This window comes from Bubalus kerabau, chromosome 14 (genome assembly GCF_029407905.1).
Source record: "Bubalus kerabau isolate K-KA32 ecotype Philippines breed swamp buffalo chromosome 14, PCC_UOA_SB_1v2, whole genome shotgun sequence".
NCBI lineage: Eukaryota > Metazoa > Chordata > Mammalia > Artiodactyla > Bovidae > Bubalus > Bubalus kerabau.
The window spans coordinates 37,064,778-37,081,942 of NC_073637.1; the positions used below are offsets into that span (position 1 = coordinate 37,064,778).

The window sequence follows — 17,165 nt, forward strand, 5'->3', positions numbered from 1 at the left end:
GGCAAATTTGGCCTTGGAATACGGAATGAAGCAGGGCAAAGATAATAGAGTTTTGCCAAGAAAATGCACTGGTCATAGCAAACACCCTCTTCCAACAACAACAAGAGAAGACTCTACACATGGATATCACCAGATGGTCAACACCGAAATCAGATTGATTATATTCTTTGCAGCCAAAGATGGAGAAGCTCTATACAGTCAACAAAAACAAGACCGGGAGCTGACTGTGGCTCAGATCATGAACTCCTTATTACCAAATTCAGACTTAAATTGAAGAAAGTAGGGAAAACCACTAGACCATTCAGGTATGATCTAAATCAAATCCCTTATGATTATACAGTGGAAGTGAGAAATAGATTTAAGGGCCTAGCTCTGATAGATAGAGTACCTGATGAACTATGGAATGAGGTTCATGACATTGTGCAGGAGACAGGGATCAAGACCATCCCCATGGAAAAGAAATGCAAAAAAGCAAAATGGCTGTCTGGGGAGGCCTTACAAAGCTGTGAAAAGAAGAGAAACGAAACACAAAGAAGAAAAGGAAAGATAGAAGCATCTGAATGCAGAGTTCCAAAGAATAGCAAGAAGAGATAAGAAAGCCTTCTTCAGTGATCAATGCAAAGAAATAGAAGAAAACAACAGAATGGGAAAGACTAGAGATCTCTTCTAGAAAATTAGAGATACCAAGGGAACATTTCATGCAAAGATGGGCTCGATAAAGGACAGAAATGATATGGACCTCACAGAATCAGAAGATATTAAGAAGAGGTGGCAAGAATACACAGAAGAACTGTACAAAAAAGATCTTCATGACCCAGATAATCACGATGGTGTGATCACTCATCTAGAGCCAGACATCCTGGAATGTGAAGTCAAGTGGGCCTTAGAAAGCATCACTATGAACAAAGCTAGTGGAGGTGATGGAATTCCAGTTGAGATATTTCAAATCCTGGAAGATGATGCTGTGAACGTGCTGCACTCAATATGCCAGCAAATCTGGAAAACTCAGCAGTGGCCATAGGACTGGAAAAGGTCAGTTTTCATTCCAATCCCAAAGAAAGGCAATGCCAAAGAATGCTCGAACTACCGCACAATTGCACTCATCTCACACGCTAGTAAAGTCATGCTCAAAATTCTCCAAGCCAGCCTTCAGCAATATGTGAACCATGAAATTCCAGATGTTCACGCTGGTTTTAGAAAAGGCAGAGGAACCAGAGATCAAATTGCCAACATCCGCTGGATCATGGAAAAAGCAAGAGAGTTCCAGTAAAACATCTATTTCTGCTTTATTTACTATGCCAAAACCTTTGACTGTGTGGATCACAATAAGCTGTGGAAAATTCTGGAAGAGATGAGAGTACCAGACCACCTGACCTGCCTCTTGAGAAACCTATATGCAGGTCAGGAAGCAACAATTAGAACTGGACATGGAACAACAGACTGGTTCCAAATAGGAAAAGGAGTACGTCAAGGCTGTATATTGTCACCCTGCTTATTTAACTTATATGCAGAGTACATCATGAGAAACGCTGGACTAGAAGAAACACAATCTGGAATCAAGATTGCCGGGAGAAATATCAATAACCTCAGATATGCAGATGACACCACCCTTATGGCAGAAAGTGAAGAGGAACTCAAAAGCCTCTTGATGAAGGTGAAAGTGGAGAGTGAAAAAGTTGGCTTAAAGCTCAACATTCAGAAAACGAAGATCATGGCATCTGGTCCCATCACTTCATGGGAAATAGATGGGGAAACAGTGTCAGACTTTATTTTGGGGGGCTCCAAAATGACTGCAGATGGTGATTGCAGCCATGAAATTAAAAGACACTTACTCCTTGGAAGGAAAGTTATGACCAACCTAGATAGCATATTCAAAAGCAGAGACATTACTTTGCCAACAAAGGTCCGTCTAGTCAAGGCTATGGTTTTTCCTGTGGTCATGTATGGATGTGCGAGTTGGACTGTGAAGAAGGCTGAGCACCGAAGAATTGATGCTTTTGAACTGTGGTGTTGGAGAAGACTCTTGAGAGTCCCTTGGACTGCAAAGAGATCCAACCAGTCCACTGTGAAGATCAGCCCTAGGATTTCTTTGGAAGGACTGATGCTAAAGCTGAAACTCCAGTACTTTGGCCACCTCATGCAAAGAGTTGACTCATTGGAAAAGACTCTGATGTTGGGAGGGATTGGGGGCAGGAGGAGAAGGGGACGACAGAGGATGAGATGGCTGGATGGCATCACTGACTCGACGGACGTGAGTCTGAGTGAACTCCGGGAGTTCGTGATGGACAGGGAGGCCTGGAGTGCTGCAATTCATGGGGTCGCAAAGAGTCGGACACAACTGAGGGACTGAACTGAACTGAACTGTTGCTTTAAAGCCATTGTTCAAGGTTATTGTAAGGATTAAATGAGACAACATATGTAAAATAATTAGAAAAGTCTTGGGCCTATGATAGGTGCACAATCAACAGTAGCTGTTATTTTGTGTTATGGACAAGAGTTTTCTACCTTGATAGAGCATAGCTTGTCGTGTTCCCATTGTCCTCCCTAATCGTGGCTTCCGAACTAAATTTTGTGTTTAAAATGGCTTTCACCTCCATTTTCCCCATCAGATCCTCTCAAAGTTGCACTGTGACTGCAGGGATTTCTGGGGCATAAGGACTCAGTTTCTACTTCTTTCCTTCCCACCCCTGTGTGCTAAGTCACTCATCGTATCCGACTCTGCAATCCTATGGACTGTAGCCTTCCAGGCTCCTCTGTCATAGGATTTCCCAAGCAAAAACACTGGAGTGGGTTGTTATTTCTTTCTCCAGGGGATCTTCCCAACCCAGGGATCAAACCTGGGTCTCTTACATCCCCTGCATTGGCAGGCAAGTTCTTTACTACTGGCACCACCTCGGAAGCTCAGTTCATTTCTTTGTCCAGGACCCTTCTGTGTTACCCATGGCTCCTGCTTTCCAGCACCCACCCCCACTGTTGCCAACAGAGCCTTTCCTCTCTTCTGATTTTCTTCATGTTCTTGGCTGCTTTCTCTTGTTTCTTCTACATTTTTGTATCATGTACACAAAGCCTGACCTTTGCTGACAGTGATTTTCCTTCCTTGCCAGCATATTAGTTAGATCTGGCTCTTTTCTAGCCATGATTATTTGATTACTGCGTTCTTGGAACAATCCGTGCTGGTTATATATATAATATATATATATCAAATTTTTATATTTATTTCATATATATATATATATATATTTTTTTTTCCTCCTGGGAAATGCAAGAGCAGGAGAATTTGGCAGTGCTTCCTAATCTGGAACTATTACATGATGATGATGATAATGATAATAATAATAATCACCACCACATCACTATCAAAATGAACACAGTTAAATGAAACTAAGCATTTAAATGCTTACCAGTGCTAGATGTTGGTCAGAGTGATAAGTCATGTCTGACTCTCACAATCCCATAGCCCATTAGGCTCCTCTGTCCTTGGTATTTCCCAGGCAAGAATACTGGAGTGGGTTGCCATTTCCTTCTTCAGGGAATCTCCCGAATCCAAGGATCAAACCAGCATCTCCTGGCTTGCAGGTGGGTTCTTTACCACTGAGCCACCATAGAAGCCCATAAATGGATAATCTCAGTGAATTCTCACCATACTACAGTGGGTATGTGTATGCACTCAGTTGCTCAGTCGTGTCCAACTCTGCCAGGTTCCTCCATGGGATTCTCCAGGCAAGAATACTGCAGTGAGTTTCCATTTCCTCTTCCTGGGTATTTTCCTGACCCAAGGACTGAACCTGCATCTCCTGAATTGGCAGGCAGATTCTTTACCATTGAACCACCTGGGAAGCCCACTACTGTGGGAACAGACAATATTCAAGACAAAGAAATGGAGACATGAAGTTGAACCCCATGCTGAAGTCCCACCAATAGCAAGGGCAGGGTGTTCAACAGGCAGCTTGACTCCAGTACCTACACTGTTTGCCAGAAAGCAAGATTATATCTTTAGTCCAACCTTCTAAATCTGACAGAACCAAAGAGGTGATCATCATAAATTCTCCTGAAGTTAATCAGCACAACACCCTAAAGCATATATCCCACCACTGAGTTAGTTCGAGTCATCTTGGTTACTAAAGTACTTCTTCTAATATTGTGAAATCCTAATATAAAATCTTAGCAACTAAATCTCTGAATAACTCATCATATTTTATATTTTAAAGGTCAAAAGATCTTGGAGAAAAAGCTAAGTAAAATATCAATACTCCCAAATCACTAAAATATGTATACTGTCATCCAGGATTCTAAGAATTTTCAACAGCTATAAGAGTGATATGAACAAAAATCACTGTTATCCATTAAGGATAATAGAATTTAGAGAATTTTAAAAATAATTTTATACATTATAGAAAGTTTTATATTGAAAAACAGTATTGAACGACAAAGGTCAACAGATTCCCATGACTGGACATATAATATCATTTCATCCATTTCATTTTTTTTTTACAATGCACTTAATGTTTAAGAAATTCATATTAATCAGAGTTTAGTTATTTATCCATATGTGACTATAAGTAATCTACAGAATATCATGTATCATTATCCATCATCATTTTGGCAAGTTTCAAGTTAACAACATGGTATTCTCTGGCTTGATGTGTGAAAATCATATTTTCAGATTACTCTAAAAATGAGCAAAGTGCCATTATACAAACATTCATATGAAATAAAATTTTAGTGAATATGGGTTCTAAAATCCCACTGGAAAGACCATTCAACCAGAGTATGCCTAAAAACACAAAAAGTTTTAATGCAACATCCCAGATGCAATGAAATCTATGACTAGAGAGCAATGCTACATTTAGTTCTACAAATGTCCTTATTTCTGCTTTAAAATGAAGACTCTTTTCCTCCTCCAAGTTAACTTTCTTTTCTTCTTCATTTCCATTCTTCTTTATACTCTTAAGCTATACTTACATCTGATAGCTAGCTAGTTCTCTTAAGAATTTTCTGCCACATAAGCTTTTGATCTGAGAGAAAAGGAGGGAGGGGACATATATATACACATACCTGTGGCTAATTCATATTGATGTATGGCAGAAACCATCACAATATTGTAAAATAACTATCCTCTAATTTTAAAAGATCTTTAATTTCTTCAATATGGCCAGTTGATAATACAGTTATTAAAGTAAACTTGAATAAATGAAAAATTATGAACTGTATCTCCAATATTAGGACATATGCCAAAACTAGAAAGCAAAAGATTACAACTGCCTTAAAAAAGAACTCTCAAGTGCCACCCTTCTTGAATTCCCCAAGATACAACCCTGTTTTTACTTCTAATCCTTCTCAGACTGACAACTTAGCAAAATATAATAGTTACATATGACTAAAAGAATGAGGTGAAAAAAGAAAAGACACAGAGTCCATGTCTGATTTCTTAATATTAGTGTTTCATTTCACCAACATAATAAGTTTACTATGACATACCATAAACATTTCTAAACACTTACTCGCAATTTCTATACTCAACGCATTGTGGATAGTAGCCAAGGGGCTGGCTGCACGTGGGCTCAAGCCCAGGAATCACACATGTAGGTAACCTCTCTTCTCTGGAGGGCACTTCCTCTATTTCATTTGGACTCTTAGGATCCACTTCTCCTTTAAGAAACCTGTATGCCCAGGGTAGAATGGGACTCACCACAGCACCCAACTTTTTCCCCTAACTTTCCCAAGACTCCACAATTGCATAGTTCCTTTATCTGTTTGTCTACTTTCTCTCTACTTCACACAAATGAACTTTACAGACTTTACTCACCTTATGAACCATTTCACTATTAAAGCCTAAGATGGTTCAATCCTTCAATGAAGTCTCATCACTTCCTGTTCTTTTTATCCCTTTACTCAACTGACATTTAGCATGTACATAACCATAGTTCTTTTCCCAAGGCAGCTTTCAAGTTTTGGAATCAGGCACAAAAGTAATATCCTTCTAACAATAAACATCATCCATTGTAAGACAGTTTTAACTTTGTAGCCATCAAGTATTTCAAAACTTTATAATTCAGCCCTTTTTATACCAAAGGCAAAACAAATATGAAAGGATTAATGGATCTGGTCCCATAAAATTTTACCTTCCCCATGCAGGGAAAAAAGCTCTTTAAAATGATAAACTAGAAATGTATCTATAAAACATTATACATAATGTTTTATAGAAAACATTATAAAATATAAAAAATGTTTTATAGAAAAATATCTATAAAGCATTACCAAAGTTTAAGAAGTGTAGTATAAGAAATAATAAGAAAAGATGAACATCACCATGTTAGAAAAGAAAAAATGGTTTATCAGCTCAATTTTCTAAAAATGCACATGAAAATAATAAAATCTCAGACCTTCCAAAATGACAAATTTTTAAAAGTTAAATATTTAATGTGTTCACTCTAATTCACAGCCCTTCTTTGTGTAAAAACATTACAAATCCTTAAAAGAGTTTAAAACAGTTTACCTACCCACACTTAAATTTACTCAAAGGGAATAATTAAGGATGCACGTAAGACATTCGTAGAATCACTCTAGATGTCTGATAATGGATTAAATAAGATATATCTATGAAACCATACAGCCATTAAAATAATGCTACAGAATTTATTGATATGAAAAGATGTTTATATCTGTTATTAAAAAGAGCAGGTTGCTAAGTGTCTTCAAACAGATGAATGGATAAAGATGTGGTGTGTATGTACATGTATACGCACACACAGTGGAATACTACTCAGCCATAAAAAAGAATGAAATTTTGCTACTTGTAGCAACATGGATGGACTTGAAGGGCATTATGACAAGTGAAATAAGTCAGACAGAGGAGGACAAATACTGTATGATATCAATTATGTGCTAAGCCACCTCAATATCAATTACATGTGGACTCTAATAAATAAAACTAGTGAATATAACAAAAAAGAAACAGACTCACAGACATAGAGAACAAACTAGTGCTTACCAGTGGGGAGAGGAAAGCGGGCCTACCCTACCTTGTCCGCTCCCCTTTTTCTCTCCCCACTGGTAACCACTAGTTTGTTCTCTTTATCTGTGACAGAGGAGCCTGGCAGGCTACAGTCCATAGGGTCACAGACAGTCGGACTCAACAGAAGCAACTTAGCACACACACACGCACATGTATGTACACAGAGTACATGTACAACACAGGGAATACAGCCAGCATTTTGTAGCAACTATAAATGAAATATAACCTTTAAAAAGGTTAATCACTATGTTGTACACCTATAATGTATGTAATATTATATATCAACTACGCTTCAATAAAGAAAAGCAAATAACATTTTAAAACATAGATATTTAATTCTACTATAGTGTGAATTATAGTAGAATTCGCTCAATCGCTCAGTCATGTCTGGCTCTTTGCAACCCCATGGACTGTAGCCCACTAGTCTCCTCTGTTCAAGGGACTTCCCAGGCAAGAATCCTGGAGTAAGTTGCTATTTTCTCCTCCAGGGAATCTTCCTGACCCAGTGATTGAACTTGTATCTCCAGCACTGGCAGACAGATTCTTCACCACTGTGCCACCTGGGAAGCAATTTGACTATAGTTTGGCACTATTGAAAGGATATGATTTATTGTGTGTGTGTGTGTGTGTGTGTGTGTGTGTATATATATTAGAATGTTTAAATTATGCAAGAACAGATTTCAAGTACTTTACAGACACATTTGCATGACAATAATCTGCCAATTACAGTAATGCCTACTCTTGAACGAGTTTGACAATACAAACTTTCAGCTGTCATCCTTATGATATGACATGTACTTAACATTATGTTTTGTCTACAGTTTCAAACTCAGAACCCAGGAATGGGTCCTTGGAAGCAAAATCTTGAAGATGCATTGAGTGGCTGTCAATTTGATCTCCTGGTCTTTGACAGATCATTTAGCCAACACGTATCACGGTTCCATTTCCATAAATGTGATAATGAAGAAAACACAGCCCCTTGAAAAAAGCTGAATGGCCACAAGTGTCAGTTTTTAGGACAGTCCACATTAGGATATTACATCATTGACTCCTACTTTTTTCCATTCCTTTTTTCACTGATAGAAGCAAGGGCAGAAAACGTCAACATCACAAAAAATTTTAGAGCTTTTTGAAAAAGAATGTTAGTGATCATCCTGTCTAAGCCCTGGATGTTAATAACAAATAAGGAAATTTAGGCTCGGAGAATAGGGTGTGTAAAGAGCCAAATGAGAACCAGGCATCTTGCCTCCAAGCCCAGTCCACTTACCATCATCCACAACTTATACAGAATAGCAGGGTCCACTTTAGAATCTAATTATCCTGTAGGGTTAATGAAAGGAGCAATGTCAGTATGTATACAGACCTTGCATCTGGTAGCTGTACGGTGCCTGTCCAGGTTGAGGAGTCCCAAAGCTTGTGCCATAGCTGAGAAATCCTGTCTGCCCAGGTGACTGAGATTGTGACAATCCGCCTTCAGTCTTGATGCCTGCCCACAATGCACCTAAATCAGTTAGTGATAGCTTATCTATCTGTTCATTTCCAACAGCTGGTGAGTATACAAAAACACTCCCACAGCTATCCAGTCACAAACTTTTCCCAGTATTATCTCAATAGCCAAGGCCAAACATGCTTAGAGTGAAATACCCTTAACTCTACCTTCAATTAAAAAAACAAAAAAACAGGATTATGAAAGATTTGAATGCCTGTCTCCACTGTTCTTTTTTTTTGTTTTCCTGAATTCTATTTTTTATAAAATTTAACTCCAGTGATTAGTTGTTACAAAATTTAGCTTCTGTAATTAATTGTGCTGTTTTACAAGAGTTTAAGATCACCTTTATAGTTCAGAAATAGTCATAATTAAAGTGAACTATATTTTTCTAAACACTGTTACATTAATGTCAAAATCAAAACATTTTTTCCTAAAAAGTGATTAAAAGTCTCTAACCTCATAGCATTTAAAAAGTTTTTTCTTTACTCTTTCTACCACAATGCTGATTTTAGTACATAATTTATTTTGAGGTCAGAGGTAGCAATACTGGACACAGAATTAAGCAACACAGGAGGAAATCTTTTCCCAGGTATCCACAAAGTAAACACAAGGAAGGCAGAATAGTAAAAAATTCAGTCCTACAGAACAGCATGAAGGAAACCAATGGTTCCCTTTTTGCCCCTTGCAGTTTCAAGTATTTATTCAAATATAATTTTTAAGTGTAACCTAAAGTACACCTTTTTATGTATTTTTAAAAGTATGCTTTTTAAAAATCACATAATATAAAAATAAAGTATTTGTGCCCCCAAATACATCCCAAAGTACCAGGCTGACATCCTAATTTCAGGACTTGGGTTTGGCAGTATCGTTGCACAAGGCTCAGCCTTGGATCATAATTAAAGACAGTCATGAAAGTTAACAACTGTCTTTAATTCCCACAGAGGGAGGGGAGTAAAATGTCTGCCAAGGGAATTCACATTTTGGAATAATTTTACTTTGCACTTAAGATAAATAATATCTTTGGGATCTAGAATACACAGTAGTCTCACTGTTTATTTCCATTTTAGGGGAATTTCATCAGTAGAATGAATTTAGGTAACTTTCCTAAGGCAGTGGAAGAATCTGACTCTTGGCTGAGAGAGCTTACTCTAATTTCTAAAGTATCTCTAAACAACCTCATAATGGCCTTGCATCGCAGTCTTAACACAACCTTAGCATTTAAAAAAATGTCACTTTCCCTGCAAAGGCAATCCCAAACCAATGAATAAGCCACACTTATAAATGGTCCCTGGAAAAACAGCTGCCCAATACAGGTGGTTTGATGGCTCCAGAAACTCACTGCCTTTTCATAGGGTCACAATAGGGATTTTCTCCTTCTCTCTCTCTCTGATGCTATACTGTTGTACATTCAGTCTTCACCTGTGCCAGCTCTGTTTTCAGCCTGGAGGCTCAGAATGGGAATCTTTGTGGTAAGAACAGGTAAAGAAAAGCAGGAAGAGGTAGAAAATGCCCATAGCCACACCCATCTCCATGGCTTCTAGCCAGGAGCTGGCAAACTCATCCCACTGGTTGACTCCATGCAGATCCAGTGAAGAATGGCATGACCCCTTCTTCCCCATGGACCCACTGCCCTTACTGGGAAAACATTTGCCTATCTTTTCTCACTGGGTCTAATTAAAAAGTCAGGGGACACACGTCCCCAGAGGTAGTCAGAATTCTAAGACCATCAGAATCTTAACTATCAGTTTAGGGTTAAAACCCATAAATTTAAATTATGTGCTTTTCTTCCCAGAGCAAACAATGAAAAGAAAGCTGCCATATTTTTCCATGCACTGGCCCAAGAAAAATAGAATGGCAGGCCAGAAGCACTAGGGCATCTCCTTGCCCTCAAGGCACAAAAAGAGAAGAAGGAGGGTGGATCAGGAAAGTGCTCAGGACTGAGAATTATTTATTCCCAGATTCATAAGCACGGAAGGCTCTGGGATCAAGTCCTTCACACTAAGCCTTACTCTCACCACTTTCCCAATCCCCTCCTACCATATGAAAATCCCCATTCTCACTTTACTAGCTGGGAGTATAACCTTAGAACGTCTGCTCATCTCACCCTACTGGACGAACTGTTTCAAACAACAGAGATATCTGTTGATGGTTTAAAACTAGAGGAGTCCTTACCCAGAAATCGGCAAAGGGCCCAACCATGACTGAATGGGGAGGAGCAAAACAAAAAAACCAAGAGAGTTGTGTGAGTAGCAGCCAAAGCAGTACCAGGAAAGGTACCTTCTCCTGGCAGCATTAATACATCTATATACTTGAATATTGTTTGCCCTAGAATATACATTTATATTTCAAATCATCAGCTTGCAAATAAATTTTGAGAATATAAATTGGGGGACTGCCTTAATTCACATTATAGAATTTGAAGTCACACAATTCAAATCATGGAACCTTTTTCCTCTTTCAGCACAAGAACAGTTTAAAAGTAAATTACAGATAATTTGATCTATATTTAACATCATTTTGAGAAACTCAGCAAAGTCATGGAAATGAAAGATAATTCTAGGAAGTCCATTTGATGGCTGTTTTTAAGTCTAGTTGAAAAACACTTCACTGGATCACATTCAGTTGTGATCTTTTTAAAATAAAACTATAAAAGCTGAAGTAATACATAATTTAGATTTTCATTTCTGTAAAATGTGTATATGGGAAATTTGCCTGGGGTAAAGACAAGACAAAAAAACTAAAGATAAGTTACCTTCTAATGATCAATGAAATACCTGAAGAAGAACATTATTTGTTTCAACATACTGAAAAGATTATGAAACAACAATAGCAGCAGAAGGAAAATTAGAATATTGATCACAAAATAATCCACTAGTTTTTTCTTTCAGTCATTGCTTCCAAAATTTCATGTATTTTTTTTTCTGGATCACCAGGTTTTATTTATTTTGTAATAAAATGCCAATAATTCGTATTTTTATATTCCAACAAGTTGCAATTTGTTTAAGATTACAGCTACCATTCCATGGAAAAGAAGGTATTTTTGGAATCCTAAGATTTTTAAGAATTAAACTCTGAAGTTTGGCTGGCTTTATTTTTAATTTACAGGTATTGACCCTGTTAACAATTGAGTTAAATTACACCAAGATAAAAATAATCTCCAGGTGAGAGGGAACAAATAAGGATGTGAGCTTTCAATGTTTTCCTGATTGGGCTCTTTCAAGTACAGCCCAAGCCATGATACAGATCACTTTTCCTAGTGGTTGATAACGCTGACATATGAGACGACTACTCCCATCAAGTTTAGAGCCAGGGTTTGTTGAATGTGGCTTGTACTTCTCTAATCATAGCTCAGCACCTGATAAATAGGAAATGAATCTTCACCCCCAAAAGACTTCATTCACAGAAGTTTTATCAGAAATATGCACCAGAATACTTTGGATTCCCAAACCAAGTGTTCAAATGGCAAATTAAGAACCGAGATATAAATGGGGGAAAAAAAACAAAGAGCAAGAAAGCATATGAACCATGCTATCCATCTGCCACTTCTGACCTCAAGATAAGCAGCCACCCCTTCTTACAATGTTCATTAGAAACAATCATATTAAGAATTCAGACACAAAAGGTGACAGCCCTTTCTCAAGTGTCCAAGAGCCCCATCTCTATATACCACTCCCGTGACACTTTCACATGCACGGGTGTGCCCACTAGGCAACACCACTGTAAAGCAACGGGATTACTCACCATAGGAGGAGATTCCATAGGGCTGTCCCGGCTGTGGGTACGTGGCGTAGGCTGTAGCTTGTTGCATTCCTGTAGTAAACTGTGTTTGCCCATATGCAGCCATAGTTTGTGAGGAAGGGGTAGGAAGAATATGTGGGTATGGTCTGCTATTTGTCAGAAATGACAGAAAATAGAAAGCCCATGCATTAGATGGAAACATGCAAGGTAACTGATTAACAACCAAATCACAAATTCTAGTTAAAGATTGTTTCTTCATGTGTAATCTTCAACTATCATAGACAAAGTACTGAAATATTTCAGTGTCCCTCCTAGGTGATGCTCCAAATAAATTTACATAAGTACACTTAAGTCTCTATGAAACACACTTTAGTTTAACTTAAGATGTAACATGTGGGCACCAGACCTGACTTGAAATAAGGTAAAAGACTACTCAGAAAAGTTATTTATTGATTAAGAGAAAATACATCTTACTTGGAAGGATAAATCTGTGGTGGGGAGAACTGATGAGTTGGTCTTGGGCTGAAGCTGCTGCTCCCAATGGCTGGAAAAGAAAAATAATGCACAATCATGAAAGAAAAACACAAAATATGTGTTTGATAACATTGATATAGTTTCAGCTCTGGGTAGACCACATGACATCACAGACCTTTCTGACCTGCAGAAATAGCAGTTTCCTAAGTCGACATAATAGAAGGTTAGACTATACTAAGGAACCTACAGACACTGATTAAGTGATTCTGATTCGACATCAACTCTTAGAAAATACACTCACAATCTTCTTAAATACCAGTCAGTGATGACTTTTACAGTGGCAATACTTTAAGAGCACAGGGAGTCCTTACTGTTCAGAACAATGCACTGAAAGGCGGGGGATGAACAGGGCTAGGCAGGACCGGAAAGTCCTCTGGTCTATTGTTTGGACTTAACGGGAAACACATCCCTGAGACCATGGTACCAAGAAACACAGTCTAGTCTCTCAAGGGAGTAGAAATAGGACAGATTCTCATTTTCCTGCACTGATTCAGCAATTTTTTAAAATAAAAATGCATTCCTATATGAAATTTCTCAAGTTGCAAACGCAGCCTGTTATGTTCTTGCTTGGAGGTGGATGTTCCTGTGCCTTTCAGAGATATGTGCTCCACTTCAGTTTCCAAGTCACAAAGTTGTGTTTTGTTTTTAAAGAGTATTTAAGCATTCAAGCAGAATTTCATTTCTTTTTAATCACACAGATTTGACTCAGTAAGTCTCAGAAATGCACTAAACTCTCTTAGCAAATATTCTACACTCATTCTGAACTAAAGAAGCAAAAAGACATACTTTTTGCTAACACAAGACCTTAAAATGTTAATTCTTGGTTTCTATTTATGTACATAACTATCTACATGCATTTACCTATACACTCATTTACATACACACATTTACATGTATGTACATGTTTATATACGTATTGCCCCCTTTACCCTCAAATTCTTCCTGTTCTTTTCCTGGCTAAGGTGCATATATGCTTTGGGTACAATTATTATACGATGTAATATGTTTGTTTTCTTTTTCTACTAATAATCACTGCAGAGGCTCTTATTTATTATATTCTACATTAAGACTCTTTGTAAACTTCCACACACCCCAAGTTTTATATATTTTCACAACATCACATCAATACAGTTATGCTTTTCAAAATGTAATTTTCTAGCTTGTGTTCGGGAGAATAGTGGTGGATTTGCATTAGAATCTCAAAATCTATGAGTAATCCTTTCCTGGTAAAAGACTGGCCTAATCCAGTGACGAGAATAGCCGGAGGTCAGTCTTACTCTTCCGAGTTGCTAGATTTCAACCCTCTGGCTGTTGGCAAGAGACGGAGGCCATATGAACGAGAGAGAGCCGGCTAGCCCAGCTGGTGTCCCCTCCCTCGTCTCTTGGCACATGTTGGGTTACCACTCTGTTCCAGGCATTGAGCTCCATGCTGCAGACACAAACATGCAAAGACAAGTCCTGGGTGTCACACGTGGGGAGGCCAACACAAATAGCCATGGGAGGACAAGTTTAATATTGCAATTTATAGAAGGGAGAGGTTAGTGAAAGAATGCTTGGACCACAAGTGCTGCCACTGCCTGGGTCACCTGTGACTACAGTCTTTCTACTCCCCTCTTCTAGGCCTGGAAAGAGACCAAGGGCAAAGTAGATTTACCCAGTGAGTTGCTGGAGGGGCATTATTATACAGGGTAAGGTAGGTTTGGAAAGGCTTTGATTTAGATTATATGCATCCTCTGTGTGTGTACAAATGAGGAGAGATTTAGGAGGCTATGGAGTGTGGTAACACAAGCACAGGTTCTGGAATCAGAATTTAATTTCAGCTCAGATTCAATATCCGACTCTTCTGTGTGGTCTTAGTCAAGTTGTTTGTTCCCTCTAAGCCTCAACAGGACTTCACAGGCGACTCAGTGGTAAGGAATCTCTCTCCCAAAGCAGAAGACTTGGGTTCGATTCCTGGGTTGGGAAGATCCCCTAGAGGAGGGCATGGCAACCCACTCCAGTATCCTTGCCTGGAGAATCCCATGCATGAGGAGCCTGGCGGGCTACAGTCCATGGGGTCGAGAAAGAGTCAGATACAACTTAGCAACTAAACAACAACAAACAAAGCCTTGACACGTTTTCCTGTAAAATGATGGCAATAATACTACCCACACCAATAGGCTGGCTATGAGGACTAAATGAAATAATGACAAAAAGTGAATAATACAAAGCTTGTGTAAGAAATGCTTACCATCTCAGATTCCTAAATTCCCACTCTCTTTGCCCTATATCTGTCCCTCCTTTTGTATTTTTAAGTCCACTCAAAGGACAGCATCACCATCTACAATATTCAGTAAAATGCTTAAAAACAGGATTCTTTGTCCCCATTTTATATATGGGGCTAGAAATTAAATAACACATCCAAATAAGAAGGTTGGTATTTGAACTCATATATGCCCATTCTTTCCACCCAAACATGCAATGTCCTCAACCCCTTCTTAGAAATCAGAAACCTCAGAATCATCCTAGCTCCCTCCCCACATTATATAACTCTCAAGTCAACCACCCCAATCTAGAAGAGACTGCTGAGCTGTTCTGCATTCTCCATTCCTACCCTCCAGTCCTGGGGTGGGCTCTCAGTAAGTCTCCCCTGGCCTGGATCAATAGCCACTGAGCTGCTCTCCCGTATTCTACCCCCACCCTTTAACTCACTACCGCCACCGTATTGATCTTCCCCACATGGCAACTTCATGTCCATTCTCCAGCTTACAATGTCTCAACTCCACTTACATTATCCATAGAAAAGAAAAAAAAGATCCTTGGTGGAATGTATCAAGATATTGAAGCATCCACCCACCCGTGGGTTTAGAGTTACACAGCATCCCTGGACTTGAGAACTGCCCGTGCATGCCATGTATTTTCCCATCTGCCTCGGTGTTCTTCATGTCAGACCCTACTGCCTCTTCTTTCCTCTGCCTGTCAAACACTTACTCCTCTACTGGGACTAAAACATCATTTTCTCTTTAGGACAATGTCTTCCTCCCCTGTACTTTTTAGAATGTTGTCAACACTGGCAATGTGACGCTTACCACACTAACAAACACTGGCATGATGGTTAGTGTATGTCATGTATAGATGTTAGTTTCCTCTGCTAACCACGAGCTTCTGGGGTCAAGGACCTCCTATTCTCCTTTGTTTCCTGGACCTGATAGGGCCCAGCATGTGGTAGTAGTAGTAGTAGGGGTGTGTGCAGCATGTGGTAATAGTGTGTGTGTGTGTGTGTGTGTGTATGTGTGTGTGTGTGTGTGTGTGTGTGTTAGTCGCTCAGTCGTTCAGACTCTTTGCGACCCCATGGGACTGTACCCCACCAGTCTCCTCTGTCCTGGTTTCTCCAGCAAGATTACTGGAGTGGGTAACCATTCCCTTCTCCAGGAGTTCTTCTCAACCCAGGGATCAAACCTGGGTCTATTGCATGCGGGTAGATTCTTTACCATCTGAGCCACCAGGGAAGCCCTCAGCATGTGGTTAAGTTATAAATAAACAATGTGTGTTTAATAAGACTGTGAAGTTTAGGTCAAAGGCAAAGTAGAATTTTTAAAATCATAATGACATGAAACTTGTTATTTTAAGTTATTTACAGACATAACATATGATATAAATGGGAATCAGTTTTTCTTATTAAATAGATGCAAATAAGAACCTATAATGCTGCCCAAGTGTCCTGCTATTTCTCTGTGTGCACTTAAAACTATTGACCATGTAATGCCATATAAACAGCCACATCCTTGGGGCTTTCTCATTCAAACCCCTATGATCTCTATGTAGCCTAAGGTCAAGAATCTTCTGCCTTCTACCTACAGTACTTTTTCTTTTAGTTGCCTAAAACACTTTTAACTTTTTTAAAAATAATAGTCAAAGAATTCAGGTTAATTGCAATTTCTTGAGACCAGAATAGCCTAAGGCAAAAAGAATGCTCCCAGGCCATTTATCAAGATAAGTAAAATGGCCCTCACACCATAGGTAAACTCCACAGGATGCAGGCCAGAGCCCTGGGACAGAGGGACAATGGCTCCTTCTCTGTTTTAGCACATTAGTTTCCTATCACTTCACACTTTCTCCTACCTCTCATGTGTAAATTAAAGAAGCTCTCCAAATACTACGGCAGGAAGGGAGAGGAGAAGGACCTGAGGCAAGCAAAATCCACAAACTGGAGAATCCTTTGACAAGGTTGATAGAAATCTCAAAATTAGCAAGTCCTCAGTTCACCTCCCCTGGGCTCCCTCTGGTTCATTCAAAATCATTCAGCTGGACAATCAGCTCAAACACCTAAAAGCAAGTTCTGATTCTCCTCTTTCCCTCATATCCTTTTATCTTAAGTCCAGCCAGCTCTCCCTCCAAAATATAAGCTAA

At 39.0% G+C, this 17,165-nt stretch overlaps 1 protein-coding gene across 15 annotated transcripts in view; it reads right to left on the bottom strand.

Annotated features, from left to right (window-relative positions):
- The window catches only part of EYA1 (EYA transcriptional coactivator and phosphatase 1), a 189,147-nt gene that overhangs the window by 132,010 nt on the left and 39,972 nt on the right, over positions 1 to 17,165 (bottom strand). For 10 of the 15 annotated variants that reach the window (XR_008702201.1, XR_008702206.1, XR_008702200.1 and 7 more), the window contains 3 exons: positions 12,717 to 12,786; positions 12,246 to 12,391; positions 8,379 to 8,516 (listed from right to left, as the gene is read on the bottom strand). Coding sequence is in view for 8 of the 15 variants with exons in the window: in XM_055546247.1 (XP_055402222.1) it covers positions 8,379 to 8,516; positions 12,246 to 12,391; positions 12,717 to 12,786 (354 nt within the window). In the remaining 7 variants the exon portion in view is untranslated. The remainder of the gene's footprint in view (positions 1 to 8,378; positions 8,517 to 12,245; positions 12,392 to 12,716; positions 12,787 to 17,165) is intronic. The other 5 variants (XR_008702205.1, XM_055546250.1, XR_008702203.1 and 2 more) reach the window with 3 other exon arrangements.